Below are 24000 nucleotides of genomic sequence, written 5' to 3' on the forward strand. Positions count from 1 at the left end.
TGTTGCCCTGTATTATAGTACAGAGATGAAATGAGATTTATTTCTCTTAATTTTTTGAAGAAGAATTTTTTATAATTTTGAATTCAAAATGTCATTTAGGAAGAATCAAAGGAATATAGTTCAATAATTTTATTTTATTTTCCATTTTTTTGATGATATGAAATCCAGGAATTTTGAAATTATTAAAAATAATGTGCTTAAATGGAGCATTTAAGATTCAAAATGGTAGGCAAAGGAATAGTAGGCTCTTACTTCTGAATGTACAAATTCTTCAAAAAATCGATGCTCCATCGAATAATCCATAAAACAATGAAACATATTTTATTTCTATTTTATCTCAGGGATAAATAGTTACCTTTGGCTTGTTTCGATATGAATTTGTTAGTATTATAAACTAATTGTAAGATTAAATTTTGATAAGAAAACTTCATGTATAATGATTAATTTTCCTGAAAGAGACAATTCTGGAGAGCAGGTTAAAGGTAATCATCATTAAATCTAAAATGTAGCCGCATCCGCAGTTGTATTGAGATAATATTTCATAATTTCTTAGATACATATTTTGTAATGAAAGCAGTTTGTATATTGGGGGATGTAGGCAACACTATATACACTCGTTAGTCCACAAGCTGCAGATGAAGTTGCCGATCTCCCACACACTTCTCCCCCACCGAGTTTGCGCATCTTGCTAACATTTTCTTCTCAGATGTACTTTGTGCTTGACTGTTTTTAATTACGTAGGTACTGTATTATCGTGGCTGAGTAGTGTACGGTGTATGACAGGTGTCTTAGTTAGTTAGTTAATAATAACAAAAAACAACAAATAAACACTGTGGAGATGTTGTAAAGTTCTGTGTGAATATGTTTTATATGGATTTTATCAAATACATCATACTTTTCATTCAGGGCAGAAGAGGTAAATAGAGTTATTGATTTTTGGTAGGTTATGTATGGCATGTACTTAAGTACTGCAGATAAATAATAAAAACTTTATTATTTACTTAATTTTAGCATGCTAATAGGATTATATTTCGGTTTTATGGTACCTACACTAAATGTTACCATACCTCTTTAAATATTTATTGTTTGTGTTTATTCCTACATTTGAATTAAGTAACCGTTGAAATTGCTAACAGTTTTTTTTAAATATTCTAAAGGTAGTTTTAACGAATTTTTATTTCTGTTTATGGTCCAATAGTAGTTGTTAGTTAATCATTTTTATGCAAAAAATGGTCTTACAAATATTAAATTTTATTTATTCAGTGAAATGACTAATTTTCTTTAAGAATCAAATTTTGTATTCAAACATCTATCGGTTGAATATGTAGGTGTGACACATCAGATTTTATTTACATAAATGACTGTTGCCTTTGCTAGAAAAATAATTTTTATAGTGATTTCAACTTTTGTTTCATATTAAGGTTTTTGAGTTTGTTATGGAAAAATATTTACTCGCAACAGGGAAAAAATTGCAGATACATGTTGTAACTATACTATAGGTACTTACAACAAAAAGATTTTCAATTTTGTTTGAATTAATATACCTACATTGTGAGTAGTATTATTGATAAAGGTAATAGCACTCCCTCAAAAAGAGGTGGGGTCTTTTTCTCAGAAGGTGTGGCAGGGTTAACGTTCTTTAATATCAACCCTAAGCGAGTTATGATTAGAAAAAGAACCCAATTGAGAACCTTAAAAAACAAATAAATATATAGAGGTAATAGTACAAATACTAATCATTTATTTCAAAATAACAATAGGTACACCAAATGTTGAGTGTCAGACTTGTGTATAAAATGACAATTAGCAATGAACTTTTCAAAAATTGTCTACCTCTTTCGTCTATACTTTTGAAGTGCCTATTTCAAATATGTCTACAAAATATCACCAAAACTGTGAACTATGAGACATTTTTAGAACAGATAGGTAATTTAAATCTGTTTAAATATTTATAGTTTTTTCAGAACTTATGCATCCTTTAAAACTCTATTCTTAAAATTGTTACAAGGCATTTCTCAAATTGTCAACACATTTGCTATCTAGCCTGTCTTCATTTGTCAGGTTGATCGTGATGTGATGCCTCATTTGATCAATAATTTAATTTTTATCAGTTAAATTTGATTTCATTTTCTGAAGGTTCTAGATTCCAGTAAACAAACTGAGTACAATTTACTAAACATAATTAATCTCATTACAAATAACTACTACCACTTGTCTGTTTAATGTATGGTACTTAATATTTAATGTACAGTTAAATTATCAGTTGTAAAATCTTCCTTGTCCGCGTATATTTTTCACGCAAATTAAGCGTAGTCAAGTCAATAACCTTCTCTTTTTTATTAAAAGATATTTCTCTAGATTTATTTACGTGATCACAAAAAGCGTTTAATGATAATAGGCATTTTAGGAATTTTAGAAATCAGATCAATGTCGGTGGAAATTTGATTTAAGTATAATGATTTAATTTTTATATAAACAGAGAAATATAATAAATCTAAAATAAATCCAATTAACGATGTTAATATTGTCTAAATTCATGAATTAATGAGTGGAGCAATAAGATGAGTTTGGACAAACAAAATTTATCATTGTGAAGCATTTTAAAAATAAACTTTTTTTGTATCAATTTTATCTATATATCACAATGGTGATAAATGTAACATATGGATTTAAATCAGTATGTACCCCTAGTGGAGTTAATTTATATTTATTATCTCTTATTTTTCCACAAAAATTTTCATATACCTACAGGCTGATTTAAAATTCAGTTCAAAGAATTTAGGGGCGTATTTTCGAGGTCAAAATAAGACTTTGTTTTCCTATCAAAGTGGATCCACAAATGCTTAGTTTTTCGATATACAGGGTGCTAAAGTCATTTATTTTTTCGATTTTTAGGAATAAATTTCCAAACAGATTTGAAAGTTGGCATAAAACTTGGATTACGGGTGTTTTATAGGATGCTAGATTTAAATATGTCATTACTTTTGACGCTGCTTGTAGAGGGCGCCACCTATAAGGGTACCTATGCTTTTTCTCTATGTAGGTATTTTGATAATGACAATACTAGGTACCTACCCACCTTTTAGTCAGCAGTGATTTTCTCGAAAACGGTTAGTTGTATCAAAAAATGTAAAGAGCTAAATTGCAAGATCATTGCATTACTGATTAGATGGTGAAAATAAATTTTAAAATTTTTCACCGTACTTAAATAGTTAATAACATTTGAGAATATGGTGTGCATTTAACTCTTCATCAGCCATATCTCAGAAACGGTTGGTCTGAGAGATACTTTTTTGCTTAAAATTGATGATAGGGGAATAAACACACTAATACGAAACATCATTGTATATGGTAGTAAAAAAGTTAGTGCCAATTTAATTCAAGTGTACCCTTAAAGGTGGCGTCCTCTACAAGCAGCGTTTGGAAATTATTCTTAAAAAATCGAACAAAATAAAAAAATTTAACACCCTCTATATCGAATACTAAGCATTTGTGGACCCACGTTTATAGGGACATAAAGTCTTAGGTATTTTGACCTCAAATATATAATATTCTTGTTATTTTCTTCATTTCGGTTGAAATGATTTGAGGAAAATTTAATAAGCCTTTAAAAAGATAAATATTTTTATCTTTATTATGATATAAATTGATATTTATTTAAACGTGCTGCTGTTGATATAAAAATGCATTTAACCATACCTAATTTTTGAGGGCATTCAATTCATTTGAAAATAATGTAGATACTTACTTAATTATAAATTAAGAAATATTATTAATTTCTTATCATAGATTTTTAACCAATTTTAAGTCTGCACCTGATCATGTGAGGAACAAATTTTCTCGTATTCTCTATAGTATATTACAGAGTATATTTAAATATGCAAAAATAATAAATTTTTGTTTTGTATTTTTTGAAATACATTTTTATATTAGGTAATCTTAATTGTTTTCGAGTTATTGTTGTTTACTTGGTTTGAGTCTTAACCAATCTAATATAATTTATCTTAAAAATAGAAAAAATTAAGTAGCTATTTATTAAGTAGATATTATGCTATACTTTAAAATGCTAATTTTTTCTTTTTTATGACAGTTTTTCCATTTTCTCCTGGCAATAAGATTTTGTTGCAGAATTCACATCAATTGTGAGTATTTTTTTTATATGGGACGTTATTTCTCTGGTGGAGGTACTGTGCTTTTTTCGAGGCTTTTTACAACTATACTTAAACGTAGATAATACTAAATTATTGCATAATTATATGCAGTATTCAGCGGTGATGTAATAAAATAAACGATCTGTAATAAAATGTGTTTAACATGTTTTACGTATGTTTATTTTAATGGGAAAAAAATTTCATGTGTCGGTGTGCTAGTATCTTGGTGAACTCCGACATCTCAAGTGGAATTCTCAACGATATCTATTTGCATCACATATTTGGTATTACTTTACACAGTAGAATGTATTTATTTTTTGAGGTAGTGTGAGAAATGGGTATACATTTAGCAGTATTTTTGCATGGCTCAATAGCAGGTATAATATATCTAACGCACTAGTAAATTATATGTAGGTATTATGTGAATGAATATAGTAAATATTTCTCATAGATTTTGATAACCTTCGCCTGTCATTTGATGAATTAATTTTATGCTTTTATTAAAAGATTCACTAGCTAAGTACATTGAAAATGGCCATATAAGGGACCGTCCGTAACAAATTAACTTGATTTGCCATAGCTTACCGACTTGCAACATTTTCAATTTCATTAATTGCCTTCAAGAGTGCCTTGGACCGAGCTGGTATAATATCTACTGCTGATATATAGAATACGACATAAAGAGAACAGAGAAAAGTAATTTTCTAAAGAGGTTTAGCCTGGGTCTTTGTCCTATACCTAGTACACTATGTGAAACTGAAAATGCAATGCATAATACAGTCATAATAATAATCATAATTTTATCATTAGTTAAAGTATTTGAGATACTTGAAAATACGACATATAAAATTATTAAAACATGTAAATATAAATATAGTTAGGTAAGTGTGTGTGCTATTTCTGCATAATAATTGTATATAATTGTTTAAAAGAAAGAAATAATATTTAAAAATCAAAGTATTAACGCAGGTTACATAAAATACAGAATATTTTCGGTGCTTAATTTCTTAAATAATATATGACACTTATCACAGATAAGAGAGAAGTTAGTTTGTTTATTAAATATCACATTATAATAAAATAATTCTTTAGACCTTTTAATCGTTTTCAAAATATGTATTTATTTCTGTCAACTTAGATAATGGGAACTTAGGTTAACAACAATGTACACTTTACTTTTTCTTGTCGAAAACAGTACTTTAATATCTCGTAATACCTAAAATTACAATCAAGGTTCTGCTCTATAGGAAATAAATAAGTTATTGTTTTGACAAAAAATTTTCTTATCTTTCTTTAAAATTATTTTTCTAATTTTATAGTCCAATTAACTAAGCCTTTAAATCGAAATTTTGCCAACTTGGCTGAATTTTTGATATGAGTTAGTTTAAGGTATATTATAACAATAAGTGAGAGTAATTTTTTGTTCAACCCCCGGCCAAGGGTGGAAAAAGATAAAACAAAGGGCTTTTTCAAGATAACTCAAAAAGGGTAAGAGCTAGAAAAAAAGTTTTTCATGAAAGTTGTAAAGCAGACAATTCTACATAAAAATGGCCTCTTAACTTTTTCTTGTACTATTACAATTAACAGAGTTAGGGAGGCTAGAAGTTAAGGGAAGATTTCAGAAATTTATTTAGACTATTATTATTGTTTTAGCTTTACATTAAATTTGAGTACAGTAGTTCCTTGTTAGTTATTTTAGATTTACTAGAATATGTTCCAAATGGACCTCAAAAGCTGTTTTTAACGTGCAATGCTGCAATGTGAAAGTGTATGTGAAGATGAGGAATATTAAACAATCATCCGAAGACTTAAAAATGCTCTTAGTAAACAGCCTTACAATCAGATGATGGTCGAGTTCATGGAACCGGAAACCAATTTCACTTCATTACAATTCTTATACCGTATGGATGGGTTTTTTGTGATCAAATTACACGCAGGCGGTGAATTTCCGCAATGAAGTTCCAATTTTGTGCAGCGCTTTAAGATACTGGAGTAGACTGTAGCGAATGTTTATGAAAAGACCTAAACGTTTTATTTAAAATAAAAGTCTGTATCTCAAAAGCATTAATTAATTATAGATTTTCTATAAGTAACTATTTGATTTACATGACGATGGTTCCATATAGTTTTATACATTTCTAATAAGTTGATATATCGTTAATACACAGTAATGTAGGTATTTACCTAATTATAACAAAAACCAAAGGGATGAATATCCTCACAGAGTACCTGGTGCTTTTAAACTCGCTTTTAAATGTAAAACGAAATTTTGTAAATGCTTATAAAAATTCTATGTAATATTGCACACTAGATTATTGGTTATTGTGACACCACACTAGATAATCGATCTTAAGGCGTAAAAGTTGCTATTGTTACACTTTTGCATCACTATCATATCTGTCACGTTCGTTATCTAGCCTACGAATGGCTCTATGATTCTTCTAGATCTATAACTAGACACTATGGGATAGCATTTTACTGGTAGACCAACCTACTTTTACAATATTTTCAGGTTTTCATAATTCAAGCTGTATAATTAAGAAAATAGTGAAATTATTACTACATAGGATAATTTTTATTTATTATATTCCAAGACCTACATAGTACAGAAGAAAGTTAATAAATTACAAGATTACCAAATTGGATTTGTTTTATTTTTTAATTCCTTAAACGAAAGTTGGTTCAAAATTAACTTGTTTATAATGTTTGTATCAAATTTATAAATATGCATATCTTTATTTTATGATCATGATTTAATGCCACCTTTAATAAATTTTGACTAAAACGAGGGTAAATATAATTTTATTATTATTTCCATTTTTGAAGGACAATCGCCGTAAGGTATCCATATATAAATGTAAATTAAATGAACTTTTATGACCTACAATTCGATTTACAGGTTTATGTTTCTGAATTTACGATTAAGAATTTAATGTAAATGTTATTCATAAATACTAAGGAGTAATCTGCAAAATATATTTGAGAAATTTCAAAACACTATACAACGCCACTCTTTTGTGTGTTGCAAAAAGTTTGTTATGTTTCATACAACTAAAAACAGACTTTAATAAAATAAAAATAGTATTCAATTAGTTTCAACTGAAAAATACCAGTACCGTAGATGGCAAGTTGTTGCTTGGAAACAGTCATAATATTAGGTATTGGATTTATTGTTACACATTTAGCAGTCAATAGAATATGGTAAATAGCAACGTAGGTACCTACTTAAGTATCTTCTCATCTGATTTCCCAATTATCTAAAGACCAGTAAATTTTACGAATACTTTACAAGGATACTTTATTGCCACAAATTGATTATACATTTTAAAAACATTTAAAATTATTTAAAAAACCAGTTTTGTACGATTTTTTTTTTTAAAGAAGGTCCCCTACTTTCCCAATAACTACGCCACTGAAGTGTTATCCATGAAAAAATAGTCCCTACTAAAAAAATGTCATCCTCCAAATTTTATCACTCAATCTTTTATGCCAACTTCTAATACCCTGTATCTCCGTGGGGCGTCCTATCAAAAATTTTTATAGGGCAAGAGTTAATTATTTTCATCGGTAGAATACGCCATTAAAGTTTGGCGAAAATTATCATTAACATCCTGTATAAACATACTTAAAACATAAAACGATACAGGGGGTTGAAATTAAAAAAAGTACAATTACTAAAATATTTTTAATAACGATTGATATGTAGAATAACGCAAATTAGACTAATGATTTATCTAATTATGCACTGAATTTGGATATAAATAAGTGCACCAGTGATGAATATATCGGAGGTTACTTATTTTCTCTATAAACCTCAGAAATTCGACGCAACTGAGTATTTTGAAAATGTCAGTATTTCTAACTCCCTATGGTATATCCAATAAAAAAGATACAATTCATTTTATTCGAAAGATGAACCATTTTCAATGTACATATTACTTTTTTAACTTATATAATAAGTGAATCTTATTTGTGGAAGGGCGAAATGGGCGGTGACTATTAGACGTCTTCATTATAGCCATCTTTCTCTATCGCACGGATTTCTATGACTTTCTTTATCGCTCTCACGTAACGGCCGATGAACCATGGGAACTTTCCGACCCTGTATACCAATAACGCATCTGCATTTGTGACAGAAGAGCAAAGCAACCTAATCAAATATAATAAAGGTGTAACAATGAGCTTGTACTGCGCATTTCAAGATCAGATCTATCGAACATTTTTGTTTAAAATTATGTAGAGGATTTTAAATCAAAACACAACATCGTGGTAAAATATTTCAGTAAATATCTTCTCAATACTACAAACACAGAGTTGGACAATACTTTTTATTGATGATTATAATTATGACACTTTTTTTAAAACATGGAGGAATTCAATAATATAATAATTATTATTTACAAAGCATTTTTTTCCGTGTAGTTTGTAGGTTGTGTATATCGAAGAAAATATGGTGTGAATATACCATTATTTTCCAATGCAATTGTAAACTTTCTTATCTTAAAATTTGTTTCTATCTTTCGCTTTCTAATTGGGTCCCATAGCTTTGACAGCGTCACTTTCAGTTAGTTTCCTGGTCTTGATTTTGCTCTTCCAAACAGTAAATAGCGCCCAGTAGATCCTGGAGTCTGCAACTGTATTCATCTTAGAATAAAGATATAATAAAGCTTCACTAATCGATGTTTGATATATTGTAGGTAATGCTTCAGTCAAAGAGAGAAGTGAGGGTTCACTATGATTGTCCTTACCCTTATTGATTAATGACTTTTATTTCGACCACTGTTAAATCCTTGGATGGCTCTAGGGTTTTTGTTGGTTAATATTTATGGTTATACGGACCTAAGTTGCACAAATTCTATATATATGAAATAATCTATCTACGTATTACTCTCGTGTTGAATTTAAAATGTCCAAAAACGTTCGTATATAAAATGAACTTTGTGAGAAAATTTCAGTAATGTAGCAGCTGCAGGAATTTATGTCCTACTTGCATGCATCCAAAGAGTGAATTCTATTGTATGTAGACGTTTTTCTCACGTTTTTATCAGTTCATATCAGCTGACTTTCTTATTGTGGCACAGTGGAATGTAAACCATCTCTTATCTTCCATCTATCACGACCGTAGTAAATTTCCCGGAAATGTATGGACGAATTGTTCCGAAACATTTTTTTAATTTTAAATAATTTGTACTCTTATGTAAATCGGGAGTCTAGTGAAACGCGTTATGAAATTGTCTATTCTTCGGCGTACCCACATAGATAATGACTGGCGGGTTCAACGTCCCGTATTCATTATGTGTGCTCTTCTGCCCATTAAAGTTAAATTTGCAATTTAAGGATTGCATTACACACTTAATGTCTGCATTTTGCATTCATAAGGCAGAAAAAATAACTGTGAAAGAACACAATGCCGTGAGATTGTACGGTGAGGAAGACGGCCGCCTTTGTCGAGATAATTGTTGAATAAATAAATAACTGATAGATAATTGCATACCACCTCGTACTACATAAACATAAATTAAAGTTGTTTCTTTTAAATTGTTGTATGTGATTCAATATTGATGAAATTAGGAGTTGATTATTTCCATCAATGTAACAAAATAAACTGGATATGCAAAAGCAGGTATAGAATTAAATGGATTAAATAAAATTTTTGGATTTATTTAATAGTCCAGTCACTGGTGAAGGTGAAAAGCTCCGAATTTTTTCGGATAGCATGGATTTTCCTGAAAATTTACATACAAGCTCATCTGACCCTCCACTTCAAAAGTTATATTGTGTAGATGTGTACTTTTTCTATTTGTGGGTGAAAACTACCCATGTACGAAAAAAATGCGAAAATCGCAGATTTACGTATTTTAAAGATACAATTCATGTTCAAATATGTTGGATAAAGTTCCTTTTATGTCTTTTAATATAATTTATGAAATTTAATTATTTTTCAACCCTTACAAATCCTTAAAAACTACCCTTCCATGGACAAAAAATAAAAAAAATAGTTCACAAGTGCTCCAAAATACACAAAGATGATGGTAATTTACCCGCTCCGAAAATTTTACCGAAAAAATCCGATTAATTTTTTTATCATAACTTTTGTAATTTTAAAGTTATAAATTTAATCAAAAAAAAACATTTTGTAGGGAATTTAAAGCACTTTAAGTTCTGTGATTTGCAGTTTTTTTAGCCCTTCGTTTTTTTAGATTTGTAAGCTAAAAGGGCTCGGGAAAGGCAGTCTTGAGCTTAGTTTTGAGCTTCTAACGGTTATAACTCAGTCAAATTTTGTCCTACAAAAATTAAAAAAAAGCAAATTGTTCAGTAAGAAAAAACCTACAATTTCTTATTCTATCATTTTTTTATAACTTTGTTAGTTTTTGAAATATTTTGAAAAAAGGCGATTTTTTTTAAATTTAAAAATTTTATTCAAAAGTAAATAAATTTTTTAATTCAAATTAGGCTTCTAAAATCTTTCAAATTCCCAGAATCTACTGTTAATACATAAATAAAGTAAATTGTGAATTGTAAATATTTTTTCCGTCAAGTCATTATTTTTAATACCGATTTTTTTTTCTCAAAAATCAAGACATTCATTTTATTTTGATTGTAACTTCATTAGTTTTCATGTTAACGACTTCTACCACCACTCAATTTAAAGGTCTTTTCAAGAACTTTAATAGGTTGTATAAAGGTTAATAAAAGGTTGAAAAATATGATAGTTTTTATACAGACGTACAGGGACATTCACATAACATTCTAGCCTTCTCATCTCTTTTGATTTTTCATCTAGAAAATAATGGTAAATACTAACGTTTTAGGATATTCGTTTAATTTCAAGGATAATACAGGGTGTCCCATTTTAATCGGTCACCCTGATAACTTTGGGGGTCACCCAATTGAAAAACTTCCAGAACAAAAATTGTAAGGTTTTAAGGGGGCCGTACGCTGATGTTCTTAGTTTTGACCTAGAGGTCACACTTAGAGGTCATTTAGAGGTCAACATCGGAATTTCAAATATAAACCCCATTTGTTTTATCCAGAAGTGGAATGAGCAGGAAATTAGTTAATAACCCTTAAATGACCCCTAAATTTAACCCCAGGACTCAAGGTCAGCGTCACAATTAGACCATAAATCACGACTACGGCAGTTTGTACGGAATTTGCCACAAAAATTAATGAACCTTTGCCATAAAATATAAACATTTCAGTTTGAAAGGTGGTTTGACTTTCAGAGGGACCCTAGGATCAATCCTCGGATCAATCTGACTCAAGAACAAGCATACATTTTTTAACGTAAAATATCCTGCTATTTCCATTTCTGGATAAAACAAATGGGGTTTATATTTAAAATTCCGAACCAGACCTTCAATTGACCCCTAAGTTTGACCTCTGGGTCAAAACCAAGGTCATTGTCGTACGAAATCTTACAAATGTGTTCTGGAAATAAACAGAATAAGAAGTTGTATTAACACGTTATATCCCAGTTAACAAAATAAAAAATAACAGTTTATATTGTTGCACTGAACTTCATATACGAATTAATTTGGATTGCATTGCTCGTTGCACTATTATCTATCTATGTAGTAAATTCCCCCCTGCTTCGATTCTTAATGGTTATCGCGCTAATAATTTGAAATGGAGAAATGTTAATTCGTTTTCTAAGTTGACTGTGTCGACCTTCGTTATTGTCAATGTATTGCGTCATATATTCAACAAAGCTGCCATCGACCATACAGCGTTTTATATGCAAAATAGCTCTATTTCATGGCTTTATGTGTGCATGAATGTGTTCATTAGCATGGGTATTTGTCAAAGCAAGTTTCAACTAAGAGTCGCATCAATTACCTGAGAGAGAAAGCGATTTATGGGTTTGTTTTCCTGAGTGGTGGAATGTCAACAAGATTGATTTTCTCTTTGAAATCAGGTTAATCAGGAGCAAAAATATTTGGAATTGTATTTTTATAATATAATTTTTTCATTGTGGCATTTTGGCTATGTGGCTATTTAAATATCCTAAACGTGTACAGTTTCTATGAATCAACTACTTACGCAATATTGAAAAATAAGGAGAGGAAAAAATAAAATTTTTAATATATTCTCATTATATGAAAATTAGTCACTTTATTGTTGGAGATATCAGTCAGAACAAATTTATTTATAAATAATTTGACTGATAACAATTATATCTGGTACTAATCCTAATCTTTTAATGTAGACGTAAATTCTACTTTATAATTTTAAAATAATAAGTATATCTAATTAAAATAATTGAAGTGGTCGTAGGTATACATATATCGTAATGTAAGGATTCACATTTATTTAACATATGCATTTTTTATGAATAATTGTAATCGCACTTTTGTGTACCTAACAATATATTGACGCAGCTTATTTTTCTTAGAACAATTATTGACTGTAGTAATTAAGCGGTTTATATGTACAGTGTGTCCCAAATTCAATGTTAACTGTAGAAATTTAAAAAACCGAAAAAGTTAACTTTGTTCTAGTTAAAGTTTTTTTAAGAAATCATCCCTAACGGTGTCTTCTAAATATTCCCTTTAAAGTACAATTCGATGATTTATTTTCTTGTGGGTAGTCTTAAAAACCGTCCAACTTGTACAGAGGTAATCACTACAATCTGACTTATTGTGATTTTATTATTGAAATTACAAAAAGGTTTGAATACAAAAGTTTTAGCTTTTTTATGACAGTACTAGAAAAAACAATTGAATAATGGAAGTCACTAAATTAAAGAATTTTTTAATTGAACACCCTATATATTAGTGCATAATTAGTTTCGTTAAATTTTTTTCTATTCAAAAATATATAATATGTTACTGTTTGATTCAGGACTTTTCAACATATTTCAGTTTAAAACTACTTGTGAAAAAAACAAAAGGGAAATTTATGTCTGACGGATCGCAGTGGCTACGGACGAATCACGCGGAACAAACAAATGACTTTGACAGAAGTTTATTTATCATCATTAATTTATTTCCTGTAACAAACAATTTTAACAAAGAAATAATGTTTAGTGAGAACGAAACATTTGAAGTTTCCATTTATTTTATGAAAATAAAAATCATTCTTAACTTTAACTTTAACAGAATTTTAATACTTAATTAATAAAAACCAACTAAAACACAAATGGTCGCAGATGCTCAATGTGACTGCCATTATTATTGATGTACTTCGTATAATCCTCATTCATTTGCAGAACTGCATATAGTATGAAATGGGAATTAAATTCACTTAAATTTTGTATACATTGATCAACTTTATGTCTTAGTTCATCTAAGTTTACACTAGTTTCCTTATAAACCTCGTTTTTAAGTAACCCCACAGAAAACAGTCCAAGGGTGTGAGGGCTATTTGAAGGCCATTCAATATTTCCTCCATTACCAATCTACAAATCAAACCTATTATTTAAATAATTTCGTACTGCTCTGGTTCTATGCGGAGCCCTTTGTGCCAAATTAAATTGGTATAGTCGATCAGCGGCAGGTCTTCCAATTTGTTTTCTATCTGATTTTCAAGAAAGTGCAGGTATCTTTACCCAGTCAAAGCACCCTCATAAAATAGTGGGCTAATGATTCTGTTTCTCAATACCGCACCAAACATTAAACGATGTGCGTCCTTGACTCGTTTTTTGCAACTAATTGTTTAATTAGTAAACGTTAATCTTAGAAGTTAATATTGTAGATATAGGTTCTAATAATTGATCGAAAAAGAAACATTTCAAAAAGAAATTAAGTTGCTTTTTACAACTAACAAACTGGAATGTGTAAAACATGGCTATAAATAAATTGTCACAGGGTTAGGCAAAAGCTGCTCGGGAATTCGCTCTTTTTGCATTAAATAGAGCTTATTTTTACGGTAATTAAAAAAAATAAATCGCCTACCTACGCCTTTTTGTTTCCAAAATATCTATTTTTATAACATTAATAATTGCTTATTAACCATTGGACGTATCGGACCGGAATTTTAGAGACAATTAAAGAAAGGGTTAAACTTTTATTTTCAAATAGTTTTACCTACATTGATAGTTCATGTAATAAACGAGCTAGCAGCAGTAAAAGTTAACGTTACCTATCGTCATAAAAAACTATTTGTGATTATGACTAAATTTAAAATCATCCATGCCGGTATAGCTTCGTCATTATTTTTAAGAGGTAATAAATTCCCCATGTATTTTTTAATGTGCATGATGTTTGCCTACTAAGAATACAACTGGATATTATTTTTTTACATTTTAAATTTTTTCTAATACATTTTATAATAAACTGAATATCTTCAAACATCCAAATATGACTTCCGTAAAGCAAGGTCGTTAAGAAAAATTAATTTAAGACCGTTGTTGGTTTATTAATAGACGTGAGGTGTTTGGTAAATATATTGTAATGTTTTTGGGATGATCGCAAAGTGATAATATCGTCACTTCCTTCCTATTCCCATTTGCTACCAAAACTTACGTATATTGCTTTAATAAAAACTGTACATTGTACAAACAACTTTAACACTGAACTTAATATGATAATGTGTTATGCAAGTGTAATAACTTCCATGATGGAAGTTTTTTTCTAATTAGTGTTAAGCATATAGGAAATGTAGGTAAAATATTTGCTTTTCTATTTTCTACTTAATCTGGAATGTGAATACGTTTTAGTGTTATTAAACATTTCTATACGAATTTCTAGTTTCTTAATTTATATTTTTATAAATACATGTTTATAACACAGAAACAAAATTTCGAGGGGCGATCCGTTAAGGAAAAAACGTATCTGCAGATTTCAATATCGATTAAAAAGATTATTCGAAATTAAAAGAAAATTTCAAAATTTCTTTATAATATTTCAAAGAATACGGGAAGATTACAATAAGTTTTGAATGTCCATTTGAACAAAAATAATTGAATTAACTTCAATTGTCATTCATTTCATTCATTAACAGTAGTGCTTTGATTAAGAATTTCCAGTATCATTTTTACGCAAAAATTGTAACATTCTGATTAAGTTTTTGCTCGAATGAACGTTAAAAACTTTTTGTCATGACAAAAATGATAACGCCATTTTGAAAGTAGGTAAGTATATATTTTTATTGAAAGATAAAAATATAATAATCCAATAAACTAATAAAAATAAAAAAAATAGAAGTAACATAAAATAAACATTTTCCCAAAAAATAAATAATAAGAAATATTTTAAGCTTTTATTAACACTTGTATTTAATACTTTACCTGTATACAGTGTATTTAAAAAAGACGCGGCAATATTTAAGGGGGTGATTGCCCAGATCATTTTATAAAAAAAAGTTCCTATAAACATACGTCCGCAAACGCTTCGTTACCGATCTACAGAATGTTGAAATTTCATTAAAAAAACAGTAAAAATTAAATTTCTCCAAAACCTCTTGATATTATAATGAAATTTTAGGCCTGTCAATAGCTATGGCAGACGCGTACTTTGCAATACAAAACGATTTTTTAGTCTTACCAGTGACTAGCTATTTTTAATGAAAAAAATAGGACCCCGCTGGTTTTTCTAAAAATATAATTTTTTAATTCCTTGTTCAATTATGAAGAAGAAAGCTTTCCTCAGATTATACGCACCGTACGTCACACCGTTATTGAGTAAAAAAATAAAAAACATTTTATTGCGCACCTAAACCCAATGTTGTTTTAATTGAGAAATTTAAATTATTGAACAAAGAAATTCAAATTATCAAATTTGATTGATTTTTGAAATGTGGTACATACTGTTGTTTGTAGTAGGTATTAGGGGCTGCGTTTTAGAGAAGTTTAATTTTTACTGTTTTTTAATGAAATTTCACATTCTGTAGATCGGTAACGAAGCGTTTGCGGACCTATGTTTATAGGACTTTTTTTATAAACTGACCTGAGCAATCACTCCCTTAAATATTGCCGCGTCTTTTTTAAACACACTGTATACAAGTAAAGTATTAAATGCAAGTATTAATAAAAGCTTAATATATTTTTTATTTATTAGTTTTTGGGAAAATACTTACCTACTTTCAAAATAGCATTATCATTTTTGTCATGACAAAATGTTTTTAACGTTCATTCGAACAAAAAACTTAATCAGAATGTTACAATTTTTGCCCAAAAAATGCCTGATACTGGAAATTCTTAATCAAAGTACTACTGTTAATGAATGAAATGAATGACATTTGAAGTTAATTCAATTATTTTTGTTCAAATGGACATTCAAAACTTATTGTAATCTTCCCGTATTCCTTGAAACCTTATTAAGAAATTTTGAAATATTCTTTTAATTTCTAATAATCCTATTGAAATCTTAAGTAATCATTGAAATCTACTAAAATAACTCTGAAATCTCCTGAAATGTGTTGTAATCTTGATTATTTATATGAAATTTGTAATATTTTTTGAATTGATATTGAAATCTGCAGATACATTACAAGAGATTTCAGAAATTTTGTAATCTTCGTCTGTTTTTTCCTTGGCGGATTGCCCTTCGGAACACACCAATCGCACCATATAGGTTTCTGTCGAGGTTTCTGTGGCATTCTTTGGAAAATGAGGTAGGGGGGGGGGGGGGCGTTGTATAACGACTACATCGACGAAATTCATTAGCTGATTACATAGATTACAGCGAAGATTACAGATAAGATTACGTAGATTACAGATAGATTACATAGATTACAGATAAGATTACGTAGATTACATAGATTACATAAAGATTCCAGGGTAAACGTGCGAAGATTACATCAGCGGATCGCCCCTCGCAAAATTTCTTAAAAATATAATCTTACCATTTATAATCATTTTTGATTGTGGTGATCTATCAGAATCATTAGATCAGCAGTGTTTTCAATTCTTAAAAAATAATATGTATGTCTTTTTATTATTTCGTATACGATTTACTACTCGTACAATTAGAGCGATATGAAGTTAATAGCGTCTACTGATAGCTAGACATTTTGGTACACGCCTGCGAGTTTCTTATGTGACGAAGGCCAGAGATAAGTTTAATCAAATCATTTTCAGCTTCTTGATTGAACAAGAAATATTCCTGACAAATCCAGCAGGATTTTAGTTAATTCAGATCTCTCCTCAGCACGCGTCAATCAACCCTCAGGTAGCGTTTAATTTAATCACTTTTACGAATTAGGTTTTTCCGTACGTTTTACACCTGACCTAACCTAATCTAACTTTTTATTAATAGTCAAGAAAAGTGCGAATATAAAGACTTATTGGTTGTGATGTGGAATTTAGACAATAGACATTGCATAAGCTGTGTATAGACGCAAATTGTGAATTTGCGTGAATCTATCTGTATTAACTACATAGATCCACTCACGAATCTATCTCTATTAACTACATATATCCACCCAACTTCATAATTTTCACACTCAATTGGTCTATCTTTTGGCCAACAGCATTTATTGAAAAAGTTCGAAGCCTCTTCGTTCAAAAGTTCAATATGATAAGTACATGGTGTCTCAAACTCGATAGTATGGGCCTACTGTGGTGTTACATGGGATAAGGTAAGCTCCATTTTCATTCGAAAGTGTTATCTTTGGGATTTGACAGAAACGACTAATGACGTCATCAATTATATTTTTTCCAGAAATAAACCCAATTTTTAAATTGTTAAAAAACTCTTTTTTCTAATAAATTTTTATTAGAGAAATTTTTCTGTATTTCTTCCAGTTTAAAAGTTATAAGCAATATCGTCAATCTCAAAAGAAATACCACCTAATAATCACATTAGCGGTGGTATTTCAAAGATCAAGTAGTCGTAGGAAAATAATTGAATGTTCGTTGTTTTAAGTACATAAATGTCATTAAGAATAAATAAAAGGATAATTCTTTAATACAGTTAAAACAAAAGGTGATGATAACAATAACTAAACTTAAAAAATGAGGTATACTACTCGTACATACATATTACGATCTGTTCTCTATATGACCTCCTCTCATTTCAAGTCACATATCCAATCTTCACGTGGCTTGTAAACATTTATGAAGGCTCTGTATATTACTAACAAAAACCATTTATAAAGCCATATTGCAGATTTCGAATCTCTCCTAGCTTCCCCAAAATCAAAATCTTATCTACTTTTTCATTATGAGTATTAATTATTTTATTAAATGTAGTAAATTTACCAACAAATAATTTCAAAAAATGGTGGTAACAGTTGAGAGATGATTTATGTCAGCAATTAATACAAACGTTAAAAGTATTTTTTTACCACAGCAACGCTGACAAATAAATAACAGACTTGATCGGTGCAGTATTTTATTCTTCTGTATATACCCTGTCATGTCTTTTGAACGAGAAGGGATATCGAAAAACTATTTTAGTAAAAAAAGTAGTATTTGTTCTTTCCGTTTTCCTGTAATGGCGGCTAATCATCTGTTCTGAGTCACCTTTACTCTTTTGAAATCTAACCAAGGTGATCGAGACTATTTAAAGATGACGAAATAGCGTCCTAAACTCCTCCTTTGTGTCTTATCTTTTAGATTTCCTTTTCTGCTTTGTCCTGTTCTTCCAAATGTTATAGTACAATTTTTTGTTCATATATCCGTACGTATTTCAATGCATTCTATCCAAATGTACAAAAATAAACAGTGTTTTCTATAAAAATCAATGTTAGGCCTATATTTTTTAACCCAATGTTAAAAAACATGGAAAATAGGTGGTAACGCTTACGGTGGACTACCCTGTACATATTTACTGTGAAACTATGTGTACATGCTACTTCTACTAGATTTTTAATGTGATTAAAAACGCATGTTCATTTATAGCTATAGTTTGAGCAACACTTAAGAAACGCTTTTAGGGCGGAGTTTTGACAGGTCTTTTAGATTTACGATTGCCTACTTTTATATGCATTTCTCTTTCATAACCTCTAGCTGAAATATCGACATTTTGTTTTGATTACAGGAAGGGGAATAATTCGGAACAATAATAAATAGATGAGATTATTTAAAATGTTTATATTTCAGATAATCTCTTTGAAATACAGAGTGACCCAATATTTCTTGTAAATGAAAATTCCACAGATCCTCATCACAATAAGACAATTTGACTAAACTCAACTCGTTTCATATTTGCATTTACAGAGATAATAAAAATTGTTTGTAAAGCTCAGAAGCTTGTAATATGATGCTGTTTTATGAAAATTATTGAAAATGATCACACAACAAAAAGAAAAATATACTCATCTCATATTTCTCCCAATCTGTGACTTGAATTTTTCTTATTATTCTTTTTTGAGGAGCATTAAATTAGATGAATGTAATGAAAAACTTAAATGATTGCGATATTATTATTGGATTAAATGTATAAACATTTTCAATAATTTTCTTGAAAGAACAAATATTGGGACTGACTGTATTTAATTTTATAATCAGAAAAAAATTATTATATTTTGGTGATTTTTTCAAATCTTTTTTACCCTTTTTTATTTCTTAATACTAATTAATATTATACTTTTTGATTGGACAGATTTGTTGGTCAGCACACAGGTGAAGTCCCATGGGGCAATGTATGTCGCGTAAGGCCGCAGGCGCCTTTGCAGCATCAGCAGCGGTATCCCATAATCGACCATCCAAAATGCAAAGGCATCAGTACCAGGTAAGCTATCTATTACTACCCAGCATATTGTCAAAAATTTGTATTTGATTTATTGAAATACATAATCACTTTATTGTCGGAATCAAAAACATTAATTGCACCTTGATCTATATTTTACGTTGTGAAACCATGAATAGTATAGCCATCTAACGGACAAATTAGTGCTTCACGGGTGAGTTAATTTTACCCACATCGTGTATTAGTGTCAACCATACAAGTTATTAAGCGTTAGCTAGATTAATGAAATTTTAAAGGAACTATATACAATATTTAATCTAGATATTATTTCTGAGAACAATTAACAATTCCTTTTTAATTTTGTTGATGTATAGATATGCAATCGCACTATATATGTACAGGGAAAAGTTTGTTGATTAAATATTGATTACTACCATGGCAACTTAATTTGATTACTTACTCTTCATATGTTTTTTCATTTCACCAGTATGTTTTTGTTCGGCCTTTCTCTATTTAGTACCACATCAATTAATATTTTCTTACTCATAAACATGCCTTTCACTCTTAATGTATTCGAACCGGTCCATAGGTATTTTACCATTCCGATGGGTTATGAGTTTATCAGTATTTTTTTGTACACACCTTATTGTACGTTCTGGAGACCACTTTCATAAAATTTCTTCATATAAAAATGTATACTACTATCTTTAATGTACCGTTAATTATTCGCCACATCAATAACCTTTTATTATACTCGTATACAATAATGTGTTTCCATAATAAAATTAAGCTTATAATAAAAAAAAAACTAAAAATATTACTTTTAGACATCTTTGTTTAAGAGTCCCGCTAAGATGCCTCACAAATCATAAAGTGACCCTTAGCAACTAGTGAGGCAAATATACACAAATTAAAATTTTATTTTAAAAATTCAAGACTTAATTTTTAATGATGTTAGTTGTTTACAATTATCAGATAAATTTTAAAACTGGTCAGTGTCAGATAAGACTAAGTAGCATCGAAATTAGGTATTTTCTCATTTTTCTTTATTTTCTATCACACCACAAACTCTTTCTCTCATTTCTAACAGCAGTGACACATTGAACAGCGTTCTGTTTTTTTTAATGTAAAAGCGAGATAGGGTAAATAAATTTTATATAAATCGATATTTTCAAGAAAATACAAATTTATTATATTGAAATTATAAAAAATACAAAAATATTTGTCGTAATCTCCATCTGTCCTTCATATGGGAGAGATGCTGATTAACATGAGCGTCAAAACTCATTGTTCTCGTGGTAGCTTGTCATAGAAGATACAAATGTTGATATATTTAGTATAGACTTAGACATGAGCCCATCGATAATTTTCTTATTATTATTATTATTACTATTTTTCCAGCCAGAATATTTTTCTTCATCATCGTCCTCTACACCAATTTCATGATTACTCTGATTTCTATTTTCATCGCATAATATTCTACACTCCTTTTAATTTAATTGAAATTCAAAGATTCTACCAACTCAAATACAGACTTTTATTTTCAGCTGAGATGAAGGGCCAAGTGGTTTCTTCTTTTTCTTCTTTTAATATCTTGAAGGACTTCATTGATGCATAATCCATGTTTTGTGAAATTTTGGCTGCACTATGATCTTGTTTTTAATTCGTGGCACCTCTTTACCTTCCCATTCGTTGTGTACCAATGTTTGTGTATAAAATTATCTGAGAAATTTGTTAAATATTCCCTTCACCATTTGCCTCCCATTCTGTGGAGAGCATTTGTATGTACGACTAATAACCATGTGTAAAAGTTGAAAAGTGGTGCTGTCTAGATACAGAAAACGGTATAAAATTTTAGTTGGCTGCTATATAACCTTGCTTATTTTGAATTCTTTAAAGTATGAGGTAGGTAACTGCATTTCTGCACATATTTTTATATCACAGTTGGCACAATCTGACGCAAATGTACTATATCTATAGTAGGATCATATTCGATGCAAAGTAATAAATCATTGCCTGTCAAGGAAACCAATGAAGTACGCTTTTAAGGGTTTTACAAATTGAATAATTTCTTTATTCATTATGAAGGGACGAGGGGATCAGTTCAGGTCTGGCACCCTTGTTCCTACAAAAATTCCTTTATTCTCATAAACTATTTATTTTAAATCTAATATATTATAAATCCAATTTGTTCCACATATGTACTACATTTTACGCGCCACTGTTGTTTACTTGTTTTTTGGAAGCGCTCTCTAATTGACGGCAAAGCTCGCCAGGTTAGTATTTGACGTATAACCGACCAGTTCGTACACTCGATGCACCTGGGCGACTACAGCTACTACCAGCACACAGTGCGTATGCGGCGGAATTTCAGATTTTACATTGAATTTCATTTTAAATTTGAAATGATTTATCTTACGCCTTCTAAAAATAATGACACGATTTTCCTTTGATAAAAGACCGACAACTTTTTGCTCTACTTTGCATCGAATATGATCCTACTATAGGAAACATGTCCATTTCACTCAAAAACTTTGTAATGGAGATCGTACTATAAGCCACTGGTAGAATTTATGGTAAGAACAAGTGTCGCTTAAGTGAACTTCACGTTTACATGAGGTTTCTCTGTTTAACCGTCATGAAGATATGTTAAATGCATTGTTCGAGAAATGTAAATATAAATCACAATCCAAGAGTTTATGACTAAATTTATAGAACCCTAGCACACAGTGCTATATTTATTTGTGATTATATTAGATTATAATTATTTGCCATGTTATAAATGAGACATTTAAGAAGTATATTGGTTTTTGCATTCTGATAATAGCACATGCAATAATCACGGGACTATGTCTGGGAACTTGTATACTGAAAAAAAACCAGTAGATACATTGAGTCGACATTGGCATAAAAGAGTTTAAACACGAAAGATAAACTATTAAGTACTCTTCTAGTCTGCAAAGACTGCATTTTAAAACAATCTAAATATCTATTTGTATAATAACCATCAATTCTAAAGCTTAAATATTTAAAAAAAAACGACGTTCAATTCTTGTTAGTATGTGTCTGGTAGTAAGGGAACCATACAAGACTGCAGTCACAGAAGATAAAACAACCAGAATTATATCTCGTTGTCGGCACCTTTGATCACTGATGTCTGTTTTCAGGGACCTTGAATGACGTAAATCCCCCACATTTGGTATAGAAAGTCAGGATTGTATTCAGTGAAATTTTATTGCGCTAAACAGGGATGTACTAACAAAAAAGCCAGGAATTTATGTGCAGCAGAAAATGAGGTTAATCATGCAAAAGACTTAGTTATTTACATGAAAAAAGTTTCTTAAAGGCGAATTTTAGATTTATTTTATTTTTAAGTTAAACCAGTCTATTAATGAAATTATTAAATGTTAAAAATATTTATAGTTAAGATTCGAATTCTGACCAATAGGAATTCGATAAACGCAACCGATGTCGATGGATGGACTAGAGATGGGCGCGAGTGTCATTTCATTTCTTTAGAACTAAATTAACTTAATTATTTTCTCGTTATTTAACCTGTTCACGTGATTTATGGATTTTAAATAAAGGGTACAAATCTTCGCGAGGATAATACGATATATTTGCTATACATAATAATTATATTTTGCATAGTTTATACACGATACATTTTTGAACGCACACACAACTCTACCAAAATTTGACCTATTCTTCGGGTTAAAGTCACACATTGTCCGCTCTCTACTTATAATTCTGGTTGTTTTATCTTCTGAGCTGCAGTATTCTAGTTTAGAGCCAACTAATGAGTGAAACATACATTTCAATGCAATAACATTACTAAAAGTTCTTGTATTTCTAACGATAAAACTAGTTATACAGATGCCAATTAAGCACGTAATTATTATAAAAATATTTAATATAAGTAAACTGTAATATCCTGTTTACCAATATTTTTTTCTGCGAGCTTTTATATGTGAACCTTTAAGGATGTCTTCAATAGTTTCATGGTTTCTACAAAATACTTTGTTTATCATTATATAAAATTGATTGAGTATCTTTTCTTAACTTAATTTAATATTGAATCAACCTGTTTAATTTTTTAATTAAAATATAGGAGAAAGGTTCAGCACTACGCTTTTTTATACCTCTTACAAATTTAATTGGCTGTTCAATGTTACTGAAGTAGTTCAAAAAATCTTGTCGTGATTTATTCAGAGTTGCTCCCGCACTCTGCCATTATCGCCTCTCTTTGCAACCGTGACCTTCCTTCCCTCTCA

The 24000-nt window shown here is 29.7% G+C and overlaps 1 protein-coding gene across 5 annotated transcripts in view; it reads left to right on the forward strand.

The window, feature by feature from the left end:
* Window positions 1–766: 766 nt before the first annotated feature.
* LOC108917117 overlaps window positions 767–24000 on the forward strand; it is a 171499-nt gene continuing 148265 nt past the window's right edge. For 4 of the 5 annotated variants that reach the window (XM_018723568.1, XM_018723570.1, XM_018723571.1 and 1 more), the window contains exons 1-3: window positions 767–916; window positions 4091–4142; window positions 19640–19768. In XM_018723568.1, the coding sequence (XP_018579084.1) occupies window positions 19670–19768 (99 nt within the window). In that variant the 5' untranslated portion in view covers window positions 767–916; window positions 4091–4142; window positions 19640–19669. The remainder of the gene's footprint in view (window positions 917–4090; window positions 4143–19639; window positions 19769–24000) is intronic. The other variant, XM_018723569.1, reaches the window with a different exon arrangement.

This window comes from Anoplophora glabripennis, unplaced genomic scaffold (genome assembly GCF_000390285.2).
Source record: "Anoplophora glabripennis isolate ALB-LARVAE unplaced genomic scaffold, Agla_2.0 scaffold45, whole genome shotgun sequence".
NCBI lineage: Eukaryota > Metazoa > Arthropoda > Insecta > Coleoptera > Cerambycidae > Anoplophora > Anoplophora glabripennis.